General features: G+C 39.8%; 1 protein-coding gene across 2 annotated transcripts in view; it reads right to left on the reverse strand.

Moving 5' to 3' along the window:
• The window catches only part of GOLM1 (golgi membrane protein 1), a 118,424-nt gene that overhangs the window by 12,839 nt on the left and 82,748 nt on the right, over positions 1–22,837 (reverse strand). For both annotated transcript variants that reach the window (XM_089662117.1, XM_089662118.1), the window contains 3 exons: positions 9,735–9,867; positions 3,125–3,260; positions 399–653 (listed from right to left, as the gene is read on the reverse strand). In XM_089662117.1, the coding sequence (XP_089518243.1) occupies positions 399–653; positions 3,125–3,260; positions 9,735–9,867 (524 nt within the window). The remainder of the gene's footprint in view (positions 1–398; positions 654–3,124; positions 3,261–9,734; positions 9,868–22,837) is intronic.

The raw sequence follows: 22,837 nt of genomic DNA on the forward strand, positions 1-22,837 counted from the left end.
TACACAAAAGAGCTGAAGAAAAGATGTTCATCCTCCTAGGATACTGGCAAAAAACATGGACATGCTGGTAGGAGGAGTTTATCTTGGCTGGTCTACAGTATTTTTGCTTGCCAGTGTCCAACTCTACTGTAAGCAACAGTATAAACCAAGGGTGAGTGATTTTCTGAGCCTCTCAAAAGCCAAGAAAAAAAAAACCCATTCTGAAAACCTTTGCTTACCAACTCAGAATTCTGCAGGGTGCTATAATGTAACATGAAAGGTCTGCAGCAAAAACAAACAAACAAAAAAAAAAACAAAAAAAAACCAAACCACCACACTATATGAAGACATATGAAGGAAATCCACCAAAAGTGTCCAGGGACTTCCCAAAATGATTTACATAGGGCTTGTGTACTTACCCTTGTCATTTTCCGGTTGACCATCTATGTTTATTAGATGTTCTCGCTCCACTTCTTCATTCTCTTTATTGGTTTCTTGGTCCTCAGCATCTTCTACCTTAGGTTCTTCTTCCTCCTCTGCTGCATTGAGATTGCCAGGGTTTATTTGATTTCCGGGCTCCTGTACAACATCTTTGTTGCCATCCAGCTTAGGCTTCTGAGGAGCAGCAATTTGCTTCTTTTCATTTACATTCAGTTCCAAATCATTGGTTTCTTCTGAAATAAACCAAATGACATCCTCGTCATCACAACAGATACAAGAACTGTACGGAATGCTGTAAAATATACTGGTCTGGGACTTTGGTTATAGCTTTGCTGTCTCTATTCCTGAATTGAACTCAGCTTATTTTCTGACAATTGTTTCTGACTGGCTGCACTTAGATTACAATTTATTTGACAACATAATGGTGTGAACTCTATTTCCATAAGAGATGGATCTCTTAATTGCATTCAGTCACTTTGGAAGTAGTTAAACATTTCTTTCAGTATGTGTGACAAAGTGATGACTTACGGATGGAATTTTGGATATTGACTTAACTGCTTCTTAGCAATGCTTGAAATGACTTCAGATATAAAACAGAGAATGTATTCCAAGCCTGATGGATTTCTTACAGGAAATTAATATAAAAATGAGCAGCATAGAGTTTGAAGGCCAATAACAAACAAGTAGCTGCTATGGGTTAATGCACACCACTGGATTTCAGAGACAAGTGTCGTGTTGGCTTTCTTCATCTGCAGCAGGTGAAAAACAGATAATCATTCCGCTGCTAGTATTACACATCAACTAAAAGCAAAGTTTTCCTTTTTTGAAATGAAAATAGAAAAAAACATTGTTTACATTAGGTCTTTGCCCTAGAAATCCTTAACTCCTGGATTATTAGAAACATGGTACACTTTTTTGCAACAATCAAATTTACAGTGTATTCATAAAGTATTTAGAACTCCTTCACTTTTTTCTATTATGTTATGTTGCAGCCTGATACTACAGTTGTAAAATTTATCTTTTCCCCTTTAATCTACACTTAGTACCCCATAATGACAAAGTGAAAAACAGAATTTCAGACATGTCTGAATTTATTAAAAAGAAAAAAAAAAAACAAAACAAACAATCACATATTCTTAAAGTATTCAGTACTTTGTTGAAGCACCTTTGGCAGTAATCACAGCCTTGAGTCTTTTTGGGTATGACGTGACAAGCTTTGCACAGCTGGATTGGGGGATTTTCTGGCATTCTTTGCAAATCCTCTCAAGCTCACTCATGTTGGATGGGGACCGTCGGTGGACAGTCATTTTCAGGTCTCTCCAAAGATGTTCAATAGGGTCCAAGTCAGGGTCCTGGCTGGGCCACTCTAGGACATTCACAGAGTTGTCTAAGCCACTCCTGTGTTGTCTTGGCTGTGTGCTTAGGATTGTTGTCATGTTGGAAGGTGAACTTCCGGCTCAGTCTGAGGTCCTTTTATAGAGAGGTGTGTACTGTTCCAAATCATGTCCAATCAATTTAATTTACCACAGGTGGACAACAATCAAGGTGTAGAAACATCTCAGCAACAATCAAGAGAAAAGGTAGGCATCCAAGCTCAATTTCAAGTATTGTTGCATAGGATCCGAATACATATGTCAATGTGATATTTCAGTTTTTCCTTTTTCATACACTTGCAGACATTTCTAAAATTCTGTTTTCACTTTGTCATTATGGGGCACTTTCAGCGTAGATTACTGAGAAAATAAAATGCTTTTTAAAAGAACTGTAGTATCAAGCTGCAACATAACAAAATTGAAAAAAGTGAATGGGTCTGAACACTTTATGAATGCACTGTATATGCTTTAAACACTGGCCCTTTTCTAATCCCGGGTAAAAAAAGGACTCAAACCCCATTTATTTTTGCAGTTGTTATACAAGGCATTAATATAGTACCAAAGTAGAAGGCAGATCTTTGCACAGAATATGAAACATTCAGGTTAGACTGAGGCCCTGAATTAGCTTATGATTTAAAGGATAATTTCACCATTAGTGAAGTAGTGCTTTATTAACTCTCTTACCTTTTCCCCCCATAGTGGATTTCCCATGGACAAATGCTTACCTGCAGGACCACTTTTGAGATCTTCACTGCATGGCCTTGCTGGTGCAGTATAGTCTTTCCTTAAATACAGTCACAGGCAGACCTTTCATCTGCCACACATGCACACTGTGGTTCCCATTCATTAAGATGGCCATATGTTCGTATTCCACATGGAGTACAGAGCCATCCTTAGGAATGACCAGGAACTGTTGTATGCATGCACAGAAAAAGATGACTGTGCAATGCCCTGGAGGGCAACGTAATGAAGATTCTTGTTTAATGTCCCAATTACAGACATACACTGCAGTGTCATGAGCCAATGAACCTACCAGTGTTTTTTTTTTTTTTGTTAAGAAATTGCAACTCTGAAAGGAAGCCCACAGACTATGGAGAGAACATACAAAGTCTTTGAGTACAGTGTACTTCATAGGAATTGAAGTATGCTAAAAACAACCACCCTATTGGGGATCCTTAATTCCATACCGACTCCTGCTGAAAATCACAAGTAACAATGGAATAATTAAAAAAATATATTTTGGAATTTAAAAATTATACTGTAAACCTACAGTATATATTCCTTAATCCCTTGACAGGCTTATTCTCCACCCTAGACTAGAAAAGACATACCTTTATTTTCTGGAGGATTAACATCTTTCTTGTCATCCTTGGAATGTGAAATTAATTCAGCTTTTAGATTTTTTTTGGATTTCTCTTCTTCCTTTTCATTGTCTTTTTGCTGGTTATTCTCTTGTTTTGTGGTTGGCTGGATAAATATAAAAGTTTATTATCACCCAAAAATGATTAAACAGAAAAAGGTGTACATCATTTAAGTGCAAGATTAGAGAAGTAATCGAATCTCAAAATCTGACCCCAATTCCAAAACAGTTGGGACACGGTGTAAACTCTACATAAAAAAAACAATTAATTTGCAGATCCCATAAACCCATATTTTATTCACAATTGAAATTAAAAAACATATCAAATGTTTAGGGAAAAAAGAAGGTACATTTTAAAATTGATGGCAGCAGCAAGTCTCAAAAAAGTTGGGAAAGAGCAACAAAAAGCTGGCAAACTAAGTGGCACTAACAAGGATGAGCTGGAAGAACAATTTTGCAACTAATTAGGTTAATTGGCAACAGGCCAGTAACAAGATTGGGTATAAATAGAGCATCTTAGAGAGTCAGAGTGTCTCAAAATTAAAGATGGGCAGAAGCTCACCAATCTGTGAAAGCTGCGTCTATAAAATGTAAACAATTTCAGAATAATGTTATTCAATTTAGAATTGCAAAGACTTTAAATTTATCACCATCACAGAATATCAAAAAGGACTCTAAGAATCTGGAGACATCTCTGTGTGTAAGGGACAAGGCTGAAATAAAATATTGGACGGTTATCTTTGGGCCCCCAGATGTCACTGCATTAAAAACCGGTATGATTCTGTGATGGAAATCACTGCAAAGGTTCAGGAATACTTCCAAAAGTCACTGTCTGAACACAGCTCGCTGTGCCATCCAAGCTTGCAAGTTAAAGCTCGATCATGCAAAGAAGAAGCCATATCTGAATATGATCCAGAAGGGCCACTGCCTTCTTTGGAACAGCCTATTTTAAAATGAGCTTTGCCCCAAAGTATAAAACTGTTCTGTGGTCAGGTGAATCAAAATTTGACATTTTTGGCAACTATACGCGCTGCGCCCTCCAGACTAAAGAGGAGAGGGACCTTCCAGCTTGTTATCAGTGCTTAGCTCAAAAGCCTACATTTCTGATGGTATGGGGATGCATGTGGAAAGACACCATCAATGCTGAAAGATAAATCCAGGTTTTACAGCATCATATGCTCCCATCTAGACTTCTTTTCAGGGAAGGCCCTGCATATTTCTGCAGCAAAATGCTAAACAGCATACTACATCTATGACAACAGCATGGCTTTGTTGTAGAAAAGTCCAGGTGCTTAACCCCATAAACAACACAGAACAACATACATGAAGCATCCAGGAAATGGGCTTTAAACCTGGGTGCCGTATATATGCGTTTTTGTGTGCACTCCCAGCACAGAGACCAGGCTCCAAATTTTTCAGGCTAAGAACAAGTTCAGCAAGTACAGAAAATACCTGTTGATCTTGCCAGAAATGCAGTGTCCATGTCTTGTCAAGAAAAGTCCAGGTGCTTAATTCCATAAGGACAATGTAACACATATATGCAGCATCCAGGAGGTGGGCTTTAAACCTGGATAACGCATATATGTGTTCGTGCTGGGAGCACGTTGCACAGCAACCAGACTCTCACTGAGAGCTCCGGGTCTCGTACCAACAATTGTGAACTGGGACTCCCATTCCCAGTAACTCAACTGCTGTGATAGCTTCTGATTGGCTATCACAGTGATCAGTCATTGTGCAGCCTTCCCATGTGTTTTCTTGCTCTTCTGAATAGAGAGAGATACATTGTATCTTTCTCTCCTGGCAGGGGAGAAAAATGTAAAACTGTGTATAAAATACATAAAATTAAAAAATAAAGAAAAAAATTGCTAGATAAAGCTTGATCTAGTTCAGTGCCAGGATTAGGGTCAAGGTAAGGGTCAAAGACCAGGGGCAGTATATATTTTTTTTAGTTAAGATTTTACACAAACTATTTTTTTTAAATTTGTGTTAGTGTCAGAATATTTTAGGTAGGATAAGAAAAAAGAAAAAAATGCACTAGCCCCTACTTCTGTACATACAACAAATAACATGGACATATGTGGTATCGCTGTGTAAATACAGATAAAATAAAAACATGATTTTGATTCTACTATTGTTAACCAGTTTTCTTATAACAATAAAAAATAAAAAATTACTTTATTAAAAAAAACAAAAATCTCCTGGGTGGGGTTGGAGGGGCCTAAACATGGCGCTGCGAGACGGCCTACTGCAGGAGCCCCAGACGCCTGCCACATGGAAGCTGCCTAGACTTCTCCGGATCTTACCCCCAGATCTTAACAGAGGACCCGACCGGGACGGAGCGGTGTTCCCGCAATGTCTCTGGAGAGTGGAGGACTGTGCTGCAGTGGACCAGGGCTGAGCTCCTGGAGGGGCCGGTGTTTGGCGACGGAGGGGCCGGTGTTTGGCGACGGAGGTGACTGGTGGAGCGAAGGAGGGCGCTGAGGACAGGTGGACGGTGGTGGCGCATGACGAGATCAAGGATAGAGAATAGAAAGAGGGATGCCAGGATTGCCCATCTGCATGTGCATGTTTTGTGATGGCAGTCGGACATCCTAATGGCCCGGGAAAAGCACCACACTTTGAAGACCATGAGACACCCTAAAGCACAGGACATCTCAAGCTCCCGCCCAGACCCCCTCAGGTGATCCTGTCAATCTGGACTTGAGATTTTGACGGGGATGGCCAAAGGAGGCCAAACATGAATTAAACTCTAGAACCCTTATGCTGTGAGCCGTGGGCCAGAGTAGATGTGCATTTTTAGAGTCATACTCCAAAATAGGAATCATCAGTGGGGGAATCCCACGTCAGATTCCAGGGCAATACGTAGGCCAGTGCAAGTCCTCATGCACACTGGACATTTTGAGAACGTTGGTAACATTAGCTGTGTAAAGTAACATTAAAAACATGAGTTTTTTCAGCTTTTTTAGCATTTATCTGTGTTTGCGTTTTTTTACCCCAAAAAAAAAAAAAATATATATTTCTTTTTGGTAAAAAAAAAAGTTTCACAAACGCCAGTTTGTGGCGTTTTTCAGCTTTAGAGTGTTTTTACAACTTAAAAAACCCCTCTAGAAACCTACTAGTCCTGGGGTTTTTTTCCAGCCAAAAAAACGTTGATTACAGTCTGTGTGTGCATGGACACATAAGATAACATGCTGAGGGGAGTTCACTAGCTGTAGGAAAAAAAAAAAAAAGTCAAAAGCCAAAAACAGCAGCTGTAAAAACGTCAAGTGTTCATGAGGAATGGATGAAAATATTAGCACGTTGACACACACACAATGGGATGCAATGCACAAGCAAATGGATTGGAAGCATAATTCATGGTTGATCCCCCTGGTGGGAATGGAATTTTTCCCACCAGGGAAAGATAATATTTTCGGGAAGTGGTTTAAAGATAGAGATGTACATTTAAAAATGATATATTAGATAAGGGGAAGTTGCACACTTTTCAAGATTTAAATAATAAAGAAGATTTATTTTTTTATATGTTGAGTTCAAATATAGCTCAAAAACATGCCACCTCTAGGATCTATAAGATCCTTATTGAACTGATGGGATCCGATTCTCCATTCTTAGAGAAATGGGAAAGGGAATTGGGAACAAAAATGAACCAGCAACAGAAAGACAAGATATTTAAATTAACACATGGTGTGAAATCTCGCTAAACATTTTGTAATGAATTTCAACTGTTCACCCCAAGTGTGGCACATAGACAAAGAGCAGAAGTTTCACCATTATCTTGGAGGGAGTGTGGGTTTAAGGGAACAATGGTACATAGATGGTGGGATTGTCCTAAAATACAGGTGTTCTGGCAAGAAATAATCCATATATACAGGAGATATTGGCGATCACTGTACAGAAGGATCTGTGGGTGTGTATTTTATAGGTCAGAGATCTCAGTGAAACAATACAAAAACAGTGTACTATACCATCTAATTAACTAGTGTGGGCAAAGGACTCATTCCCAAATTTTGGCAGGTACATGAGTCCCCAACAATGAAGGATTGGATAGATAGGATCGAGTATAAATAAGATGGAGGAGTTATACCATACAGAGGAAGATAAAATGGAAAAATGTAAAAAATAAGTAGGGTAGATGGTATGACTTTAAAAATATCTATAAAAAATTTGGGAGTGGTTGTCCCAGGTAGTCTGAGGAAGAAGAACTTAACTGAACAACTGGAGGGTCATATATGAAGATAAGAGAAAGGAGAGAGGGAGAAGAGAAAACATAGGGAGGAGAGAAAGAGAGAAGAAAGAGAAAAGGAAGGGAAGAAACAGAGTATAAAGGAAAGAAAAAAAAAAAAAAAAAAGAAAAGAAGAAGGATATAGACAGACAGGTAAATATGGAAGGAAATTGATGCAAAGAATTATATGGACAGGAGGGTTATTCAAAGGGGAGGATGGGATAATGGTGGGAGGGGAGGAGAACAGATAATTTATGTGAAATGTCTATTTTTTGATAAATTTTATATAATGTCGATTTATGCATTGAAAAAAAAATTATAAAAAGATATAATTAAAATATATATAAAAAAAAAAAAAAAAAAAAAAAAAAAAAAAGGAAATGCACACATACAAGAAATAACACACACATGTGGTATCAGTCTAAAAACAATTGAATAATCCAGAGATCCGCCAGTGTAGAGAATAGCGGTCCAAAATAGTAGGATTATGCACTTACCAGATGCGCATCAAATATGCACATGTAAAAAAATTCCTCCTTGGGGACTAATGATAATGATGTGTGATGGTAATCAGTAGAACATCCGTCTAGGAATGGGCCGTTCTGCGGTCAGTGGAAGATGTCTGCTTGGCTCCAGAGGTCTCCTTTACGGTCAGTCACCTGTTTACAGGGATTCCCTTCCTCTGGATACTCGTTCAGACTGGTATTCCTCACAGGCTCTGCAGGCTTAAAGGCTCCATAAAGAAGCCATAAAGATTGTTCCCATAGTGTAGTAATTTATAAATTCACTTAGTTTTATTCAAAACAATATTCAGTAATACATGTAGACCAATTATCATGTACTGTCTCAGTCATCAGTACTAACTGTATTTTCTGGCCTCAGGAGATCAACTAGCTGTGACGTCAAGCCGCCGGAGCCACGAGCTGGTCCGGCAGCCATCTTTGGAATGGTCAGTGTACCCGTCACCCTTTTATTACGGAATATCGTTTTGAATAAAACTAAGTGAATTTATAAATTACTACACTATGGGCACAATCTTTATGGCTTCTTTATGGAGCCTTTAAGCCTGCAGAGCCTGTGAGGAATACCAGTATGAACGAGTATCCAGAGGAAGGGAATCCACCGACATCTTCCACCGACCGCAGAGCTGCCCATTCCTAGATGGATGTTCTACTGATTACCATCACACATCATTAGTCCCTAAGGAGGAGTTTTTTACATGCGCATATTCGATGCGCATCTGGTAAGCGCATAATCTTACCATTTGTGACAGCTATTCTCTACACTGGCGGATTTCTGGATTATTCATTTGTTTTTAGACTGATTCCACTGCCCTATTTTAAGCGCTGCACTTTTTATTTCTCATTATAATTTCTGAGGTTTCTTTTGGTTGCCTGAGTGTACTAACTGCTAAACAGGAGAGCGCCCACTACTGTCATATATATATATATATATATATATATATATATATATATACATATACATACATACATACATATATACATATATATACACATACACACACACACACACACACACACACACACACACACACACACACACACACGGTATCACTTTGGGTTGTTCTTTGGTCATAGGTTATGGTAAGAAATGTACAGCTAAATACAGATAAAAAAAAAATTCATGTTTTTATTTTACGATTGTTAACCAGTTTTTGTTTTTTCAATAAAGGAATTTTTATTTTTTATCATCAAAAGAAAACCGATGTCCCCAGGAGTAGATCCAGTGTCAATCATGATGAATGCTGCCAAACCGAGGGGGGGAGAGAGGAGAAACAAACACCATAGGTCCACACCCAATCGCTGGCTCCCAGCATCTGCCAGTTCTTAAATAGCTAAGGGGCGGGGTCAGCCAGTTACATTATGGTATGGCCCTGCGCACTTGGCCATTTGTGACATTTTTGTGAAATCCTTGTAACATCATCTACCCAGCATTTGTAAAAGATGACGGTGACTGCCGGCTCCAAAAATTAGCATTTGAACCATATCTGGAAATCGCAGCTGAACCGCTGCACAGCTGCTCTAGAAATTTGCTGTGAAAATGGATGGGAAATTCACACAGGACATGTGTGAACCTAGCCTAATGCTGCTGTGCTCAGGCAACCTTAAGAGCCTTGTCTCACTTAAGTGGGCCTCATGTCTAAGTTTTGCCTAAGGCTTCAAAAAGCCTAGAACCTCCTCCGATCTCACCTAAGGTCTGGAAAGCTGCAATATAATACATTTTTGTTTTTGGGTTAGATGAGCTAGAAGATGGATTACTATAGTGGTTTGGGCTTGGGCCCTTTTTTGCCCTCTCCCGACAAGCTCTCATGTGGCAAATACTGACTAGATTTCCTACCTTTAGTTTTTCAGTCTCAATGATAGTTTTTTCCGCATCTGCATTCAGAGCATTTTCATCTTTCACACCTGCTATCCGAAGCCGCTCTTCACATTGCTCCTTCACTTCTGTTATCTTACTGCTGCACTGTGACCTAAGAACAGAAAATGAGCTTACAGATTAGAAATGTCACAATGTCAGAGAGTGGAAGAAACAGATTTCTAAGTTAACCCTTGTAGGGGTTTCAAGAAGTGCAATGTTTAATACTGAACTCTACTTTATCAACTGCCAAAACATATTTTAATGCCCCCTTACATACACCCAGTGAAGTGACTACCCCCAGGTGATAAACAAAGGTGAAAAATCATCCTACATAAGTTGAACCTGTTTCTCTGTAGCCATTTCTTCTGTAGGTCATTCTAAAAACACACAGATCAAAAGGAATATTTCTCAGCTTTAGCAGCATGGGAAAGGGATCAGATGACAGACACAGACACACACACACACACACACCTCCTTGATATCGGACAGCTGATTGGAGGAAAAAAAGGGACAAACTTCCCTCTACACAAGCTTACAGGCTCATAGAAAAATACACAGAGCTAAGGCTATTAGTCACCTGCTGTGTGCTGTAGTGGGCGGGCCATTTCCTGGGAGGCTGTTGTATGGGGGGAAAACTGTCAGGAGTGACTCACGTAGATATCAAAAGAGAGGAGACATGGAGAGGAGCCACAAGCTCCTACACACTATAGTGGGTTTTGCATTGTTAATTTTTTTTAGGTCTAAAAGGTTTACAACAACTTTAAAAAGGGAGGAGAAAGAGTCCAATCACAGCGATCACATGACCAGAAAACTTGGCTGCCATTCATACAGCCATTGATAACTACTGCAATCTTTGAAAAGATCTTTGAAAACGCACTTATTCAGGGAAGTCTATCCCACCTTCACCTAAGAACTGTACTTGAGTCACCTCCATCAGAGATCATCCCCATCCTTTAGATTGTAAGCTCCACAAGCAGGGCCCTCCTATTCCTTCTGTACTGGAATGTATTGTAATTGTACGGTCTCCCTTATATTGTAAAGCGCTGCGCAAACTGTTGGCGCTATATAAATCCTGTATAATAATAATAAAATTGGCATTTTATGTGATAGACCAACACAAAAGTGGCACATAATTGTGAAGTAGAAGGAAGAATGATAAATGTTTTTCAAAATTTTTTACAAAGAAATATCTGAAAAAAGTGTGGCGTGCATTTGTATTCAGCCCCCAATGAGTCGATACATTGTAGAACCACCTTTCGCTGCAAGTCTTTTTGGGGATGTCTCTACCAGCTTTGCACATCTAGAAAGTGCACATTTTCTGCACATTGTTCTTTGCAAAATGGCTCAAGCTCTGTCAGATTGGATGGAGAATGTCTGAACATCTCCATCTGAAAAAAAAAAAAAAAAAATCTATCTATATATCTCTATCTATCTATCTATCTATCTATCTATCTATCTATATAGTACACCCCAACAAATTTAGAAGAAAACCTTTACTTTCAGAATCAACATTTTCTATGGTACACTATACTACAAATTACTCCGACAAAGGCGGGCCATTGATTGCAAATACGATTTGTTAATTTGCACACACAAAGTGTTTTTCCTAAAAAATTCATTCAAGGGCATGTTGCAAAAATGAATACACCCCAATGAAAGTCTTAAGAGCAAAGCTAAATTTTATACAACAGAATCCTAACTAACAAGAATTCACCTACAGGTGAGTCTAATTATTCATTAAACAAGTGTCTAGCAGACAGTTGATTATAAAAAGGGAGTTACTTAAAGGAAACCCCTTCCCATTTCATGTGGTATGCAATAGCACCACATGGAAGAGAAAAGTCACAAAGCCTGAGAAAGAAAATAATAATTTCTTTAAACAAGAAAGGTGAAGGCCACAAGAAGATCAGCAAATACGTCAGAATACTGTAGCAAAAAGTGATACAAAAATTTAACAAAGATGGAACTGTAACAATCTCACAGAGATGTCCAGGCCAGCCACAGAAGTTAACACCTCAAAAGAAGCATCTTCTGATGAGAATGGTTGAGGAAATCTTCATTCAAGTTCACTGCAGTTAGCTTAAGTAGAAAGCCAAACTAGGTTGATTGTTTGCAGCGTACGCTGTATTGTATCACTGTAGAGGAATGGCATACATGGGTGTCATCCACGAAGGAAGCCTTTCCTAAAGCCTATGCACAAAAAAGCCCTCCTAGAATTTGTCAGGGCCCATGCTGAAAAAGAAGACCACTGGGACGCTGTACTCTGAAGTGATGAGACCAAGATAAATATTTTTGGAATGGATTGCTTAAAAAAACAAAAAAAACAAACTGTATGGCGTCACAAAGGTGAAGAGTGCAAAGAAAAATGCATGGTGCCTACAGTGAAACATGATGGTGGCAGTGTCCTCCTGTGGGGCTGCATGAGTGCTGCTGCATCAGGGAGCTGCATTTCATTGATGTTGTCATGAATTCACGGATGTACTGCTCTATATTTAAAACAAAAGATGCTATCATCATTCCGTGCCCTTGGTCGTCATGCACTTTTCCAACAGGACAATGATCTGAAACACACATCTAAGACTACTGTTGCATTTCTGAAGAAGAATAGGGTGAAAGTGATTCAGTGGCCAAGTATGCATTCTGATCTGAACCCAATTGAAGACCTATGAGGAATTCTGAAGAGACAAGTTGAGCATCACTCTCCATCCAGCATCTGGGCTCTAAAAGGAAGTTGTTCTTGAAGAATGGAAAAAGATCGATGTTGCAATATGTCACCAACTAGTTCATTCCATGCCTAGAAGCCTTGGTGCTGTCCTTACAAATCATGGAGGTCATACAAAATACTAGATGGAGCAGTTTTTGTTGTGGGGTGTATTCATTTTTGCATCAACGAATTTAATTAAAACTGAAGAATTTGTAATCTTCTATATCTTACTTTCATGTAATGAGGTAAACAAATGTATAAAAAAAAAACAAAAAAAAAAAAAACAAAAAAAAAAAAACAAAAAAAAAAAAAACTTTGTTTTGTCAAAATTTTGGAAGTTCTTGTGTTCACTGAGATATTGATTCAAATTTTACTTTCAAAAGGGGTGTACTCATCTATGCGGAGCATAGAGGACGTCGTGGTGACGAAACGCGTAGGGCGTGGCCAGCTGAATGCAGACGTTGTGACACCTCTCCTATGTCGGTCGGAGATGATCCACGGTGAGCGGTGCCAGTGATTGTATAACTATGATGCTGGTGTCGGTTTAGATAACTTGTTTGTAAGTGTGTTATCTTATTAAATTGTGTTTGGTTTTAAAAAACACGCTGCACTATTATTCCTCTCTCTTTGCCTTTGAACATGGTCCCAATGCCTATGGAGAACCGTATATCCCTCTAGGAGAGAGGTTGTGGAGAGTTGTTTCATGTTTATCTGGAATCAATCTTTAAACACAGAGTGGCATTTTTCATCCTAAGGGATTTAATACTGCAGAATATTGCATCCTATATCCGGAATTGGAATATCCATCGCTCCCAGAGCAATAGCGCTTATGCTGGTCTATGATTTGATCAGCATATACAGTTGTGTCCAAAATTATTCAACCCCCACTGAAATTGAGTGTTTTGGCCAGTTTGACATTGCTTTTGATCATTCAGTCATCTTGCTTACATTTACATTAAAGAGGCACTTGTAGGTCAGACAAATATAACATAACAGTTATAATGAAATAACCACAAATGTCTTTTCTGTGCTCACAGCATTATCAGTTTTATTCAACCCCCAAGTGACATTCAATCTTAGTACTTAGTACAGCATCCTTTTACAGTTATAACAGCTTTTAAACGTGAAGCATAGCTTGACACAAGTGTCTTGCAGCGATCTACGGGTATCTTCGCCCATTCTTCATGGGCAAAGGCCTCCAGTTCAGTCACATTCTTAGGCTTGCGCACTGCAACTGCTTTCTTTAAGTCCCACCAGAGGTTCTCAATCGGATTTAAGTCTGGTGACTGCGATGGCCACTCCAAAATGTTCCAGCCTTTCCTCTGCAACCATGCTCTAGTGGACTTGGAGGTATGCTTGGGATCATTGTCCTGTTGAAAGGTCCAACGTCTCCCAAGCCTCAGGTGTGTGACGGACTGCATCACGTTTCCATCCAATATCTCCTGGTACTGAAGAGAATTCATGGTACCTTGCACACGCTGAAGCTTCCCTGTACCTGCAGAAGCAAAACAGCCCCAAAGCATGATTGACCCTCCACCATGCTTCACAGTAGGCAAGGTGTTCTTTTCATCATAGGCCTTGTTCTTCCTCCTCCAAACATAGCGTTGATCCATGGGCCCAAACAGTTCTAATTTTGTTTCATCAGTCCACAGAACACTATCCCACAACTTTTGTGGTTTGTCCACATGGCTTTTGGCATACTGCAGTCGACTCTTCTTATTCTTTGGAGACAGCAAGGGGGTACGCCTGGGAGTTCTGGCACGGAGGCCTTCATTACGCAGTGTGCGTCTTATTGTCTGGGCTGAAACTTCTGTACCCACATCTGACAAATCTTTTCTCAGTTCCTCAGCAGTCACACGGGGACTTCTCTCCACTCTACGCTTCAGGTAGCGCACAGCAGTCGAAGTCAGCATCTTCTTTCTGCCACGACCAGGTAGCGTTTCAACAGTGCCCTTTGCCTTGAATTTGCGAATGATGCTTCCTAAGGTGTCTCTTGGTATGTTTAACATCTTTGCAATCTTCTTATAGCCATTGCCCTTCCTGTGAAGAGAAATCACCTCTTCTCTTGTCTTCCTGGACCATTCTCTTGCCTTCACCATGTTTGTAACCACACCAGTAAATGTCTAGAAGGAGCTGAGTATCACAGTCATTTTAAAGCTGCCTAATTGGTGCTTATTATGCTTGATTGCTGCTCGGTGACATCCACAGGTGTTTTCAATACCTGATGGAAAGCACCTGTATGAACCTCTGTTCTTCAGAGTGGTAGTCTTTAAGGGGTTGAATAATTGTGGCAATGAAGAAACCACATAAGAACCATTTACTACTGTATTACATAAACAATTGATGTCATTTTAGTTGCATTTGGGTAGTTACAACGTCCTTGTAGGATTTGATTCTGAATACAATTCCAAATGTACACTATAGTCCCTAAACCCCTTTACAGCATTGGGGGTTGAATAATTTTGGACACAACTGTAGCTCTGGTGAGTCACCAAACTTTATTTGGTGGTGGAGTGCACATGGTGGTTGTAAATTTGTATTGTGGGACTTTAGACTTTCACAGATTGAATATTTGAACACTTTATGATCTATTTAATTATTTATATGTGAAATGTTTTATTTGATCTTACACTGATTTATGCACAGTTTATTGAAGTTTTGTTGTTTTCAGCGCATTCCTATAGTTAAAAGCATTTTGACCAAGATTATTTATTCATTTTGGGGTTTTGGAATTGCTGCTATATTAATTAAGGGTGTGGCGCTTTTCTAAACAACCTTTTACTGTTTATTAACAAGGTTTCTGTCTGTTGCCTTGACGGATCTTTTGCCTGTTTGCTGACCAAGTCTCTGCCTGAGCCCGCCTGAACTGACTGATCTGCACATGCAACTGAGCAGGTTCCTGTGAGACACCAGTCCCGGCCATCCTCTGCCAACAACTGCACTCCTGGAACCACAAGGATTCTTTAGTTCTTCCTTTCTTTAGCCTCCTGTACTTCCTGCCTCAGTGAACATGACATCTTGGGGGCAGCCATGTGTCAGAAGGCTAGGCTTGCTTGGCTACACAAAGCTATATTCCCTGACCACTGATATGGAGGCGACCATTACAGCACATTCGTTTTTATACAATTGGTTAAATTGTGTGATACACAAGATACAATGTACAGTAAATCATACAAAAAATTTACAAAAATCTCATACCTGTGGTATCGCCATACTCAGGAGTAGTGATATATTTTGGGGGGATTATAATTCTAAGTATGCCCATGGTGCATGTGAGAAATATCTTATTAAACTGACAACTTTGTGCAAAAAAAAAAAAAAATGAAATATATAATCTGTTACTTTTCATCCTGATAAAAAAAAAAAATAAATTATATATATATATATATATATATATATATATATATATATATATATATATATACACACACACATACACACACACACACACACACATATATATACAGTGGGGATCGAAAGCTTGGGCACCCCAGCTAAAAATTTGTATTAATGTGCATAAAGAAGCCAAGTAAAGATGGAAAAATCTCCAAAAGGCATCAAATTACAGATTAGACATTCTTATAATATGTCAACAAAAGTTAGATTTTATTTCCATCATTTACACTTTCAAAATAACAGAAAACAAAAAAATGGCGTCTGCAAAAGTTTGGGCACCCTGCAGAATTTATAGCATGCACTGCCCCCTTTGCCAAGCTGAGACCTGCCAGTGTCATGGATTGTTCTCAATCATCGTCTGGGAAGACCAGGTGATGTCAATCTCAAAGGTTTTAAATGCCCAGACTCATCTGACCTTGCCCCAACAATCAGCACCATGGGTTCTTCTAAGCAGTTGTCTAGAAAACTGAAACTGAAAATAGTTGACGCTCACAAAGCTGGAGAAGGCTATAAGAAGATAGCAAAGCATTTTCAGATGTCAATATCCTCTGTTCGGAATGTAAATAAGAAATGGCAGTCATCAGGAACAGTGGAAGTTAAATCAAGATCTGGAAGACCAAGAAAAATATCAGACAGAACAGCTCGCAGGATTGTGAGAAAAACAATTCAAAACCCACGTTTGACTGCACGATCCCTCCAGAAAGATCTGGCAGACACTGGAGTTGTGGTACACTATTCCACTATAAAGAGATACTTGTACAAATATGGTCTTCATGGAAGAGTCATCAGAAGAAAACCTCTTCAACGTCCTCACCACAAAAATCATCGTTTGAACTTTGCAAATGAACATATAGACAAGCCTGATGCATTTTGGAAACAAGTTCTGTGGACCGATGAGGTTAAAATTTAACTTTTTGGCCGGAATGAGCAAAGGTACGTTTGGAGAAGAAGGGGCACAGAATTTAATGAAAAGAACCTCTGTCCAACTGTTAAGCATAGGGTTGGATCAATCATGCTTTGGGGTTGTGTTGCAGCCAGTGGCACAGGGAACATCTCACGAGTAGAAGGAAAAATGGATTCAATAAAATTTCAGCAAGTTTTGGATGGTAACTTGATGCCATCTGTGAAAAAGCTGAAGTTAAAGAGAGGATGGCTTCTACAAATGGATAATGATCCTAAACACACCTTGAAATCCACAGAGGATTACATCAAGAGGCGTAAACTGAAGGTTTTGCCATGGCCTTCACAATCTCCCGACCTCAACATAATTGAAAATCTATGGATAGACCTTAAAAGAGCAGTGCGTGACAGACAACTCAGAAATCTCAAAGAACTGGAAGACTTTTGTAAGGAAGAATGGGCAAAGATACCTCAAACAAGAATTGAAAGACTCTTGGCTGGCTACAAAAAGCGTTTACAAGCTGTGATACTTGCCAAAGGGGGCAGTACAAGATATTAACTCTGCAGGGTGCCCAAACTTTTGCAGACGCCATTTTTTTGTTTTCTGTTATTTTGAAAGCGTAAATGATGGAAATAAAATCTAACTTTTGTTGACATATTATAAGAATATCTAATCTGTAATTTGATGCCTTTTGGAGATTTTTCCATCTTTCCTTGGCTTCTTTATGCATATTAATACAAATTTTTAAGCTGGGGTGCCCAAACTTTCGATCCCCACTGTATATATATATATATATATATATATATATATATATAATAATTTGAAGTCTTCAAAAGACTCGCCATGCCTTAAAAAAACTGAAAAAATTAAAAGTACCTTGGAGTGTTTGCTTTCCAAAATGGTCAATTTGTAGGTGTTTCTACTGTCCTGGTGCTCCAGGGCAGAACTCCTGAAGGTGTTCCTTATATTTTGGCCCCTTTAAGTGGCTAGGCTGTGAAAAAGGCCGTACACTAAAGGAGTAGCTGAATGTGTTTTGGGGTGTAATGCTAAGTATGCCTATCATGTGTATTAGAAATAGCTTCTAATTGAGGGGGAAAAAAAATACACATTTTCAATTTCTTTTCGGATTTTCCAAAAACTTTTAGCAAAAAAACAACCTCCCCCCTCCCCCAAAAAAAACCCCGACAGTTTCAAAAGACTCACTATCCTTTTCAGAAAATACCTTAGTGTGTTTGCTTTTCAAAAATGGTATTATTGTGTAGTTTCTACTGTCCAGGGGCTCCGAAGCCTTCATAAATTTGTTAGGTAGTCAAGAAATTAGATGTGTAATTTATGCTCATTGAAAGCCCAAAAGGTGCTCCTTGGATTTTGAGCCCCTCTATGCATCTATGCCATGAAAAGGTCTCACATGAGGTATCTCCATACTAAGGAGACATAGCAGAATGTGTTTTGATGTGTAATTATTATGTCTATGCTATGTGAGAAATAACTTGGTAAAATTAAAATGTGTTTTTTTTTCAAAGTTGTATTTAAATTTCTTCACAGTCTAAAAAAATTGCAACTTCGAACAACTCACCATGCCTCTTACTAGATACCATGGGCTGTCTACGTTCTAAAAAGGGTCATTTGGGAATTTGGGTGGTAATTCTATTGTCCAGGTATATATATATATATATATATATATATATATATATATATATATTTATTTATTACACACACATTGCTAAAAAAAAAAAAATTTAAAAAAGGAACACTTTGAAAAAAACACATCAGATCTCAATTGAGAAAAAATATAATGCTGGATATCTATACTGATGTGGACTGGATAATGTGTTTTGAACATAAGGACGCCCCATCCTTTGATGGAAATGAAAAATTATCAACCTACAGAAGACTGAATTCAAAGACACCCTGAAAATCAAAGTGAAAAAATGATGCAGAAGGCTAGTCCATTTTGCTGAAAATTCATTGCCGCAACTCAAAATGGTACTTGATAGTTTGTATGGCCCCCACGTGCTTGTATGCATGCCAGATAACATCAGGGAATGCTTCTAATGAGACAACGGATGGTGTCCTGGGGCATTTCTTCCTAGATCTGTACCAGGACATCACTGAGCTCCTAGACAGTCTGAGGTGCAACCTGGTGGCATTGGATGGACCGAAACTTGATATCATAGGAGTTGTTCTATTGGATTTAGGTCAGGGGGCCATTCAATGGTATCAATTCCTTCATCCTCCAGGAACTGCTTGCATACTCTCACCACATGAGGCCAACAATTGTCATGCACCAGGAGGAACCCAATCAAGCTCGGATGCTGGGCAGTGAACACAGGGCTGAATAGAGGACGTCAGACCCTCTGGCCACCCTCATGAAGTCTGTTTCTGATTTTTTGGTCAGAGACATTCACACCAGTGGCCTGCTGGAGGTCATTTTGTAGGGCTCTGGCAGTGCTCATCCTGTTCCTCCTTGCACAAAGGAGCAGATGCCGGTCCTGCTGATGGGTTAAGGACAAGCTGCTGGTCTCCTGGAATCTCCTCCATGCTCTTGAGACTGTACTGGGAGACACAGCAAACCTTCTGGCAATGGCATGTATTGATCTGCCATCCTGGAGTAGTTGGACTGCCTGTGCAACCCCTATAGAGTCCAGGTATCGCCTATAACCAGTAGCGACACGGACCCTAGCCAAATGCAAAACTAGTGAAAAACAGTCAGAAAAAATGAGTAGGGAAAAAAATGTCAGCGGCCTCCACCAGTAAAACCATTCCTGTTTTGGGGGTTGTATCATTGTTGCCCATCTAGTGCACCTGTTAATTTCATTAACACCAAAGCACCTGAAACTGATTAACAACCCCCTCTGCTAAATAAATGACCAGATCAATATCCCAGTTTAATTGACTTGATGCTATACTCCGATTAAAAAGTGTTTCTTTAATTTTTTTGAGCAGTGTGCATACCATGTAAATAGGTAAGAGGAGAACTGGGAAGCCTATTTTCTTTTATGCTTCAAATATATATTTGGGTACAGCGTTGCATGGCTGAGTAATTGTCAAAGTGTTAGAGTACGGACAGCTGAAAATCGGCCTGGGTGACAGTGTCCAGTACTGAAGTGGTTTTTAAAGTATGTTGGAGCAAAATAATGCAATATATGCACATTTCCCCATGTTTTGTCTCTGGCAGCCATACAGGAGTGGCTGCATGGCCCTGAAACAGAGGTAGCCTCCACAAAGAACAAGGCATAAGTGCTATCCTTGTGAGTTGTTTTGATTTAAGGCACTAGTTAATCTGAACCTCTACCTTCAAGAAAACCAATTCATTTTTTTGTTCCTTGATCAAAAATTTCAGAAAAAGTATAGACATTTCTCTAGCTTGCTTATCAAAAGGTAACCTGTACCAAGGGAAAAACAGGGGCAGCCTTTGACTTCTGTGCTAGTTGACTGGACAAGTTGAGATGTGTTGAGTCACTGATCTGGGAGTCAGAGTAAAACCAGAACTGAAGCCAGAACTGCAGATACTGAAAAAGAAGAAAAAAAAAAAAAAAAAAGAATTGGCGCTGGGAGGGAACTGAGTATATAGAGATCCTAATAGAAATAGAACTGCAGATATTAGGGCCTGGTTCACACTAGCGCAGGCCGTGCGGCCCACATTTGCGCTCATTCAAGAAAAAAAAAAAAAAAAAAAAAAAAGGTGCACACACCTTTTCAAAAACGCATCTGCAGGGAAGCCGCATGGTCTATTTGACCATGTGGTTTCCCTACAATTCCCCAAACTACAATTGCGCTGTGGGCTGAGATGCATGGGGGTTCCATTCAGAATGAACGGCAGCCCCACGTGTCTCATAAGAGCAGCATGTTGTGGTTGCGGGTACCGATGCGATTCTCACATCCGCAATCAAAATGCACAATGCAGGCTAGTGTGAACCTAGCCTAATACCTGTTGCAAGTCAGTGACTCAAAGTTCCGAAGACCGTGAATTGGCAAGACAGCCAGGCAACCAGCTAGCTATTACAGAAGAAAAGCATTGCAAAGGCAGCATTTTACATCGCCTGGATTTAAGCTGACCATAGATGGGTATTTTTTTTGTTCCGCCAGTGGGCTGAATGGAAAAAAAAAAAAAATGAACAGATTCCTCAATCTACACAAGGGAGTTGGATGGATGAATGCCCCCCGCTAAGACATTGTAAGTCCATCAAAATATCCACTTCTGTCGTGCATGGATGGCCACCCAGTGATCAAAAATCTGCCAGCCCCTGCTTAACGTATAGATATTTTTAGTTATTATTTTAACTATATTTACGTTTTTTCTGCACATGCAGAGAGACAGCTGTTTATAAGTTCCAAAAAATGTTGTTGGCTCTTCCAGGACCCAAAGACTGGGTAGAGCCCTCTGACATACACTATATTGCCAAAAGTATTGGCACACCCTTCCAAATCATTGGATTCAGGTGTTCTAATCACCTCCATGGCCACAGGTGTACAAAATCAAGTACCTAGTAATGCAGACTGCGTCTACAAACATTTGTGAAAGAATGGGTCGCTCTCAGGAGTTCAGTGAATTCAAGCGCGGTACCGCGATAGGCTGTCCAACTGTGAAAATTTCCTTGCTACTAAAATATTTCACGGTCAACTGTTTGTGGTATTACAACATAAGTGGAAGCAACTGGGAACAACAGCAACTCAGCCACAAAGTGACAGGCCACATAGAATGACAGAGGGGTAAGCGCATGCTGAAGCACACGGTGCGCAGAAGTCACCAACTATCTGCAGAGTCAATAGCTAAACACCTCCAAACTTCAAGTGGCCTTCAGATTAGCACAATAGAGTGTAGAGAGATTCATGGAATGAGTTTTCATGGCCGAGCAGCTGCATCGAAGCCTAACATCACTAAGTGCAATACAAAGCATTGGATCCAGTGTTGCCACTGGACTCTAGAGCAGAGACGTACTCTCTGGAGTGATGAATCATGCTTCTGTCTGGCAACCCGATGGACACGTCTAACTTTGGCACTTACCAGGAGAACAGTGCTTGCCTGACTACGTTGTGCCAAGAATAAAGTTTGGTGGAGGGGGGATTATGGTGTGGGGTTGTTTCTCAGGGGTTGGGCTTGACCCCTTAGTTCCAGTAAAGGGAACTCTTAAAGCATCAGCATACCAATACATTTTGGAGAATTTCATGCTCCCAACTTTGTGGGAACAATTTGGGGATGGCCCTTTCCTGTTCAAAAATGACTGCGCACCAGTGCGCAAAGCAAGGTCCATAAAGACATGGATGAGCGAGTTTGGGGTGGAGGAACGTGACTGGCCTGCACAAAGTCCTGACCTCAACCCGATAGAACACCTTTGGGATGAATTAGAGCAGAGTATAGTATATCTGTTTATGCGCCATAACTCCTCTTTAACCATTTGCCGCCCACCCTATGGCCAAATGGTGGCCTGGCAAATGTCATCAGCGTTCCGGGTGGACGCCATATGGCGTCCTCCTGCACATGCGCAGACTGCACTCCTGCAGAGTCGCGCAGCGGCACGATCTGTCACCGGCCGTGTACCTCGGACATGGCCAATGACAGATCTGAGTACCGGCCCCCGTTGCCGGTACCATGTGACCTGCTGTGACCAATCACAGCAGGTCATGTGACAGTTGTATACAATGGACGGCTTCATTCATGCCATCCACTGTATACTAGTGTTTAGCTGTGAATGGTCACAGCTAATCACATGCACATGTCATGTGATTAGCTGTGGCCAAATCACAGCTAAGCACAAAAAAAAACAAAAACAAAAAAAAAAACAAAAAAACCCTGAATGAATCGATTTCATTCAGGTAAATGCTTGCTTATAGCAAAGTAATTCTTTGCTATAAGCAAATTGTGTAAAAAAAACCAAAAAAAACAAAAAACTGATCACTTCCCCAAAGTAGTACAATGTTACTATGGTAACATTGTACTACTTTGGTCATACTGAAATATGAAAAGAAAGAAAAAAAAAATAAAAAAATAGTGAAACTAATTTTAAATTTAACCGTTTCAATACCGTGCAATTTTACACCTTCCTGCCCAGGCCATTTTTCAGGTTTCAGTGCTCTCAC

This window comes from Staurois parvus, unplaced genomic scaffold (assembly GCF_062004578.1).
Source record: "Staurois parvus isolate SC_StPar_1 unplaced genomic scaffold, SC_StPar_1.0 ptg001432l, whole genome shotgun sequence".
Taxonomy (NCBI): domain Eukaryota; kingdom Metazoa; phylum Chordata; class Amphibia; order Anura; family Ranidae; genus Staurois; species Staurois parvus.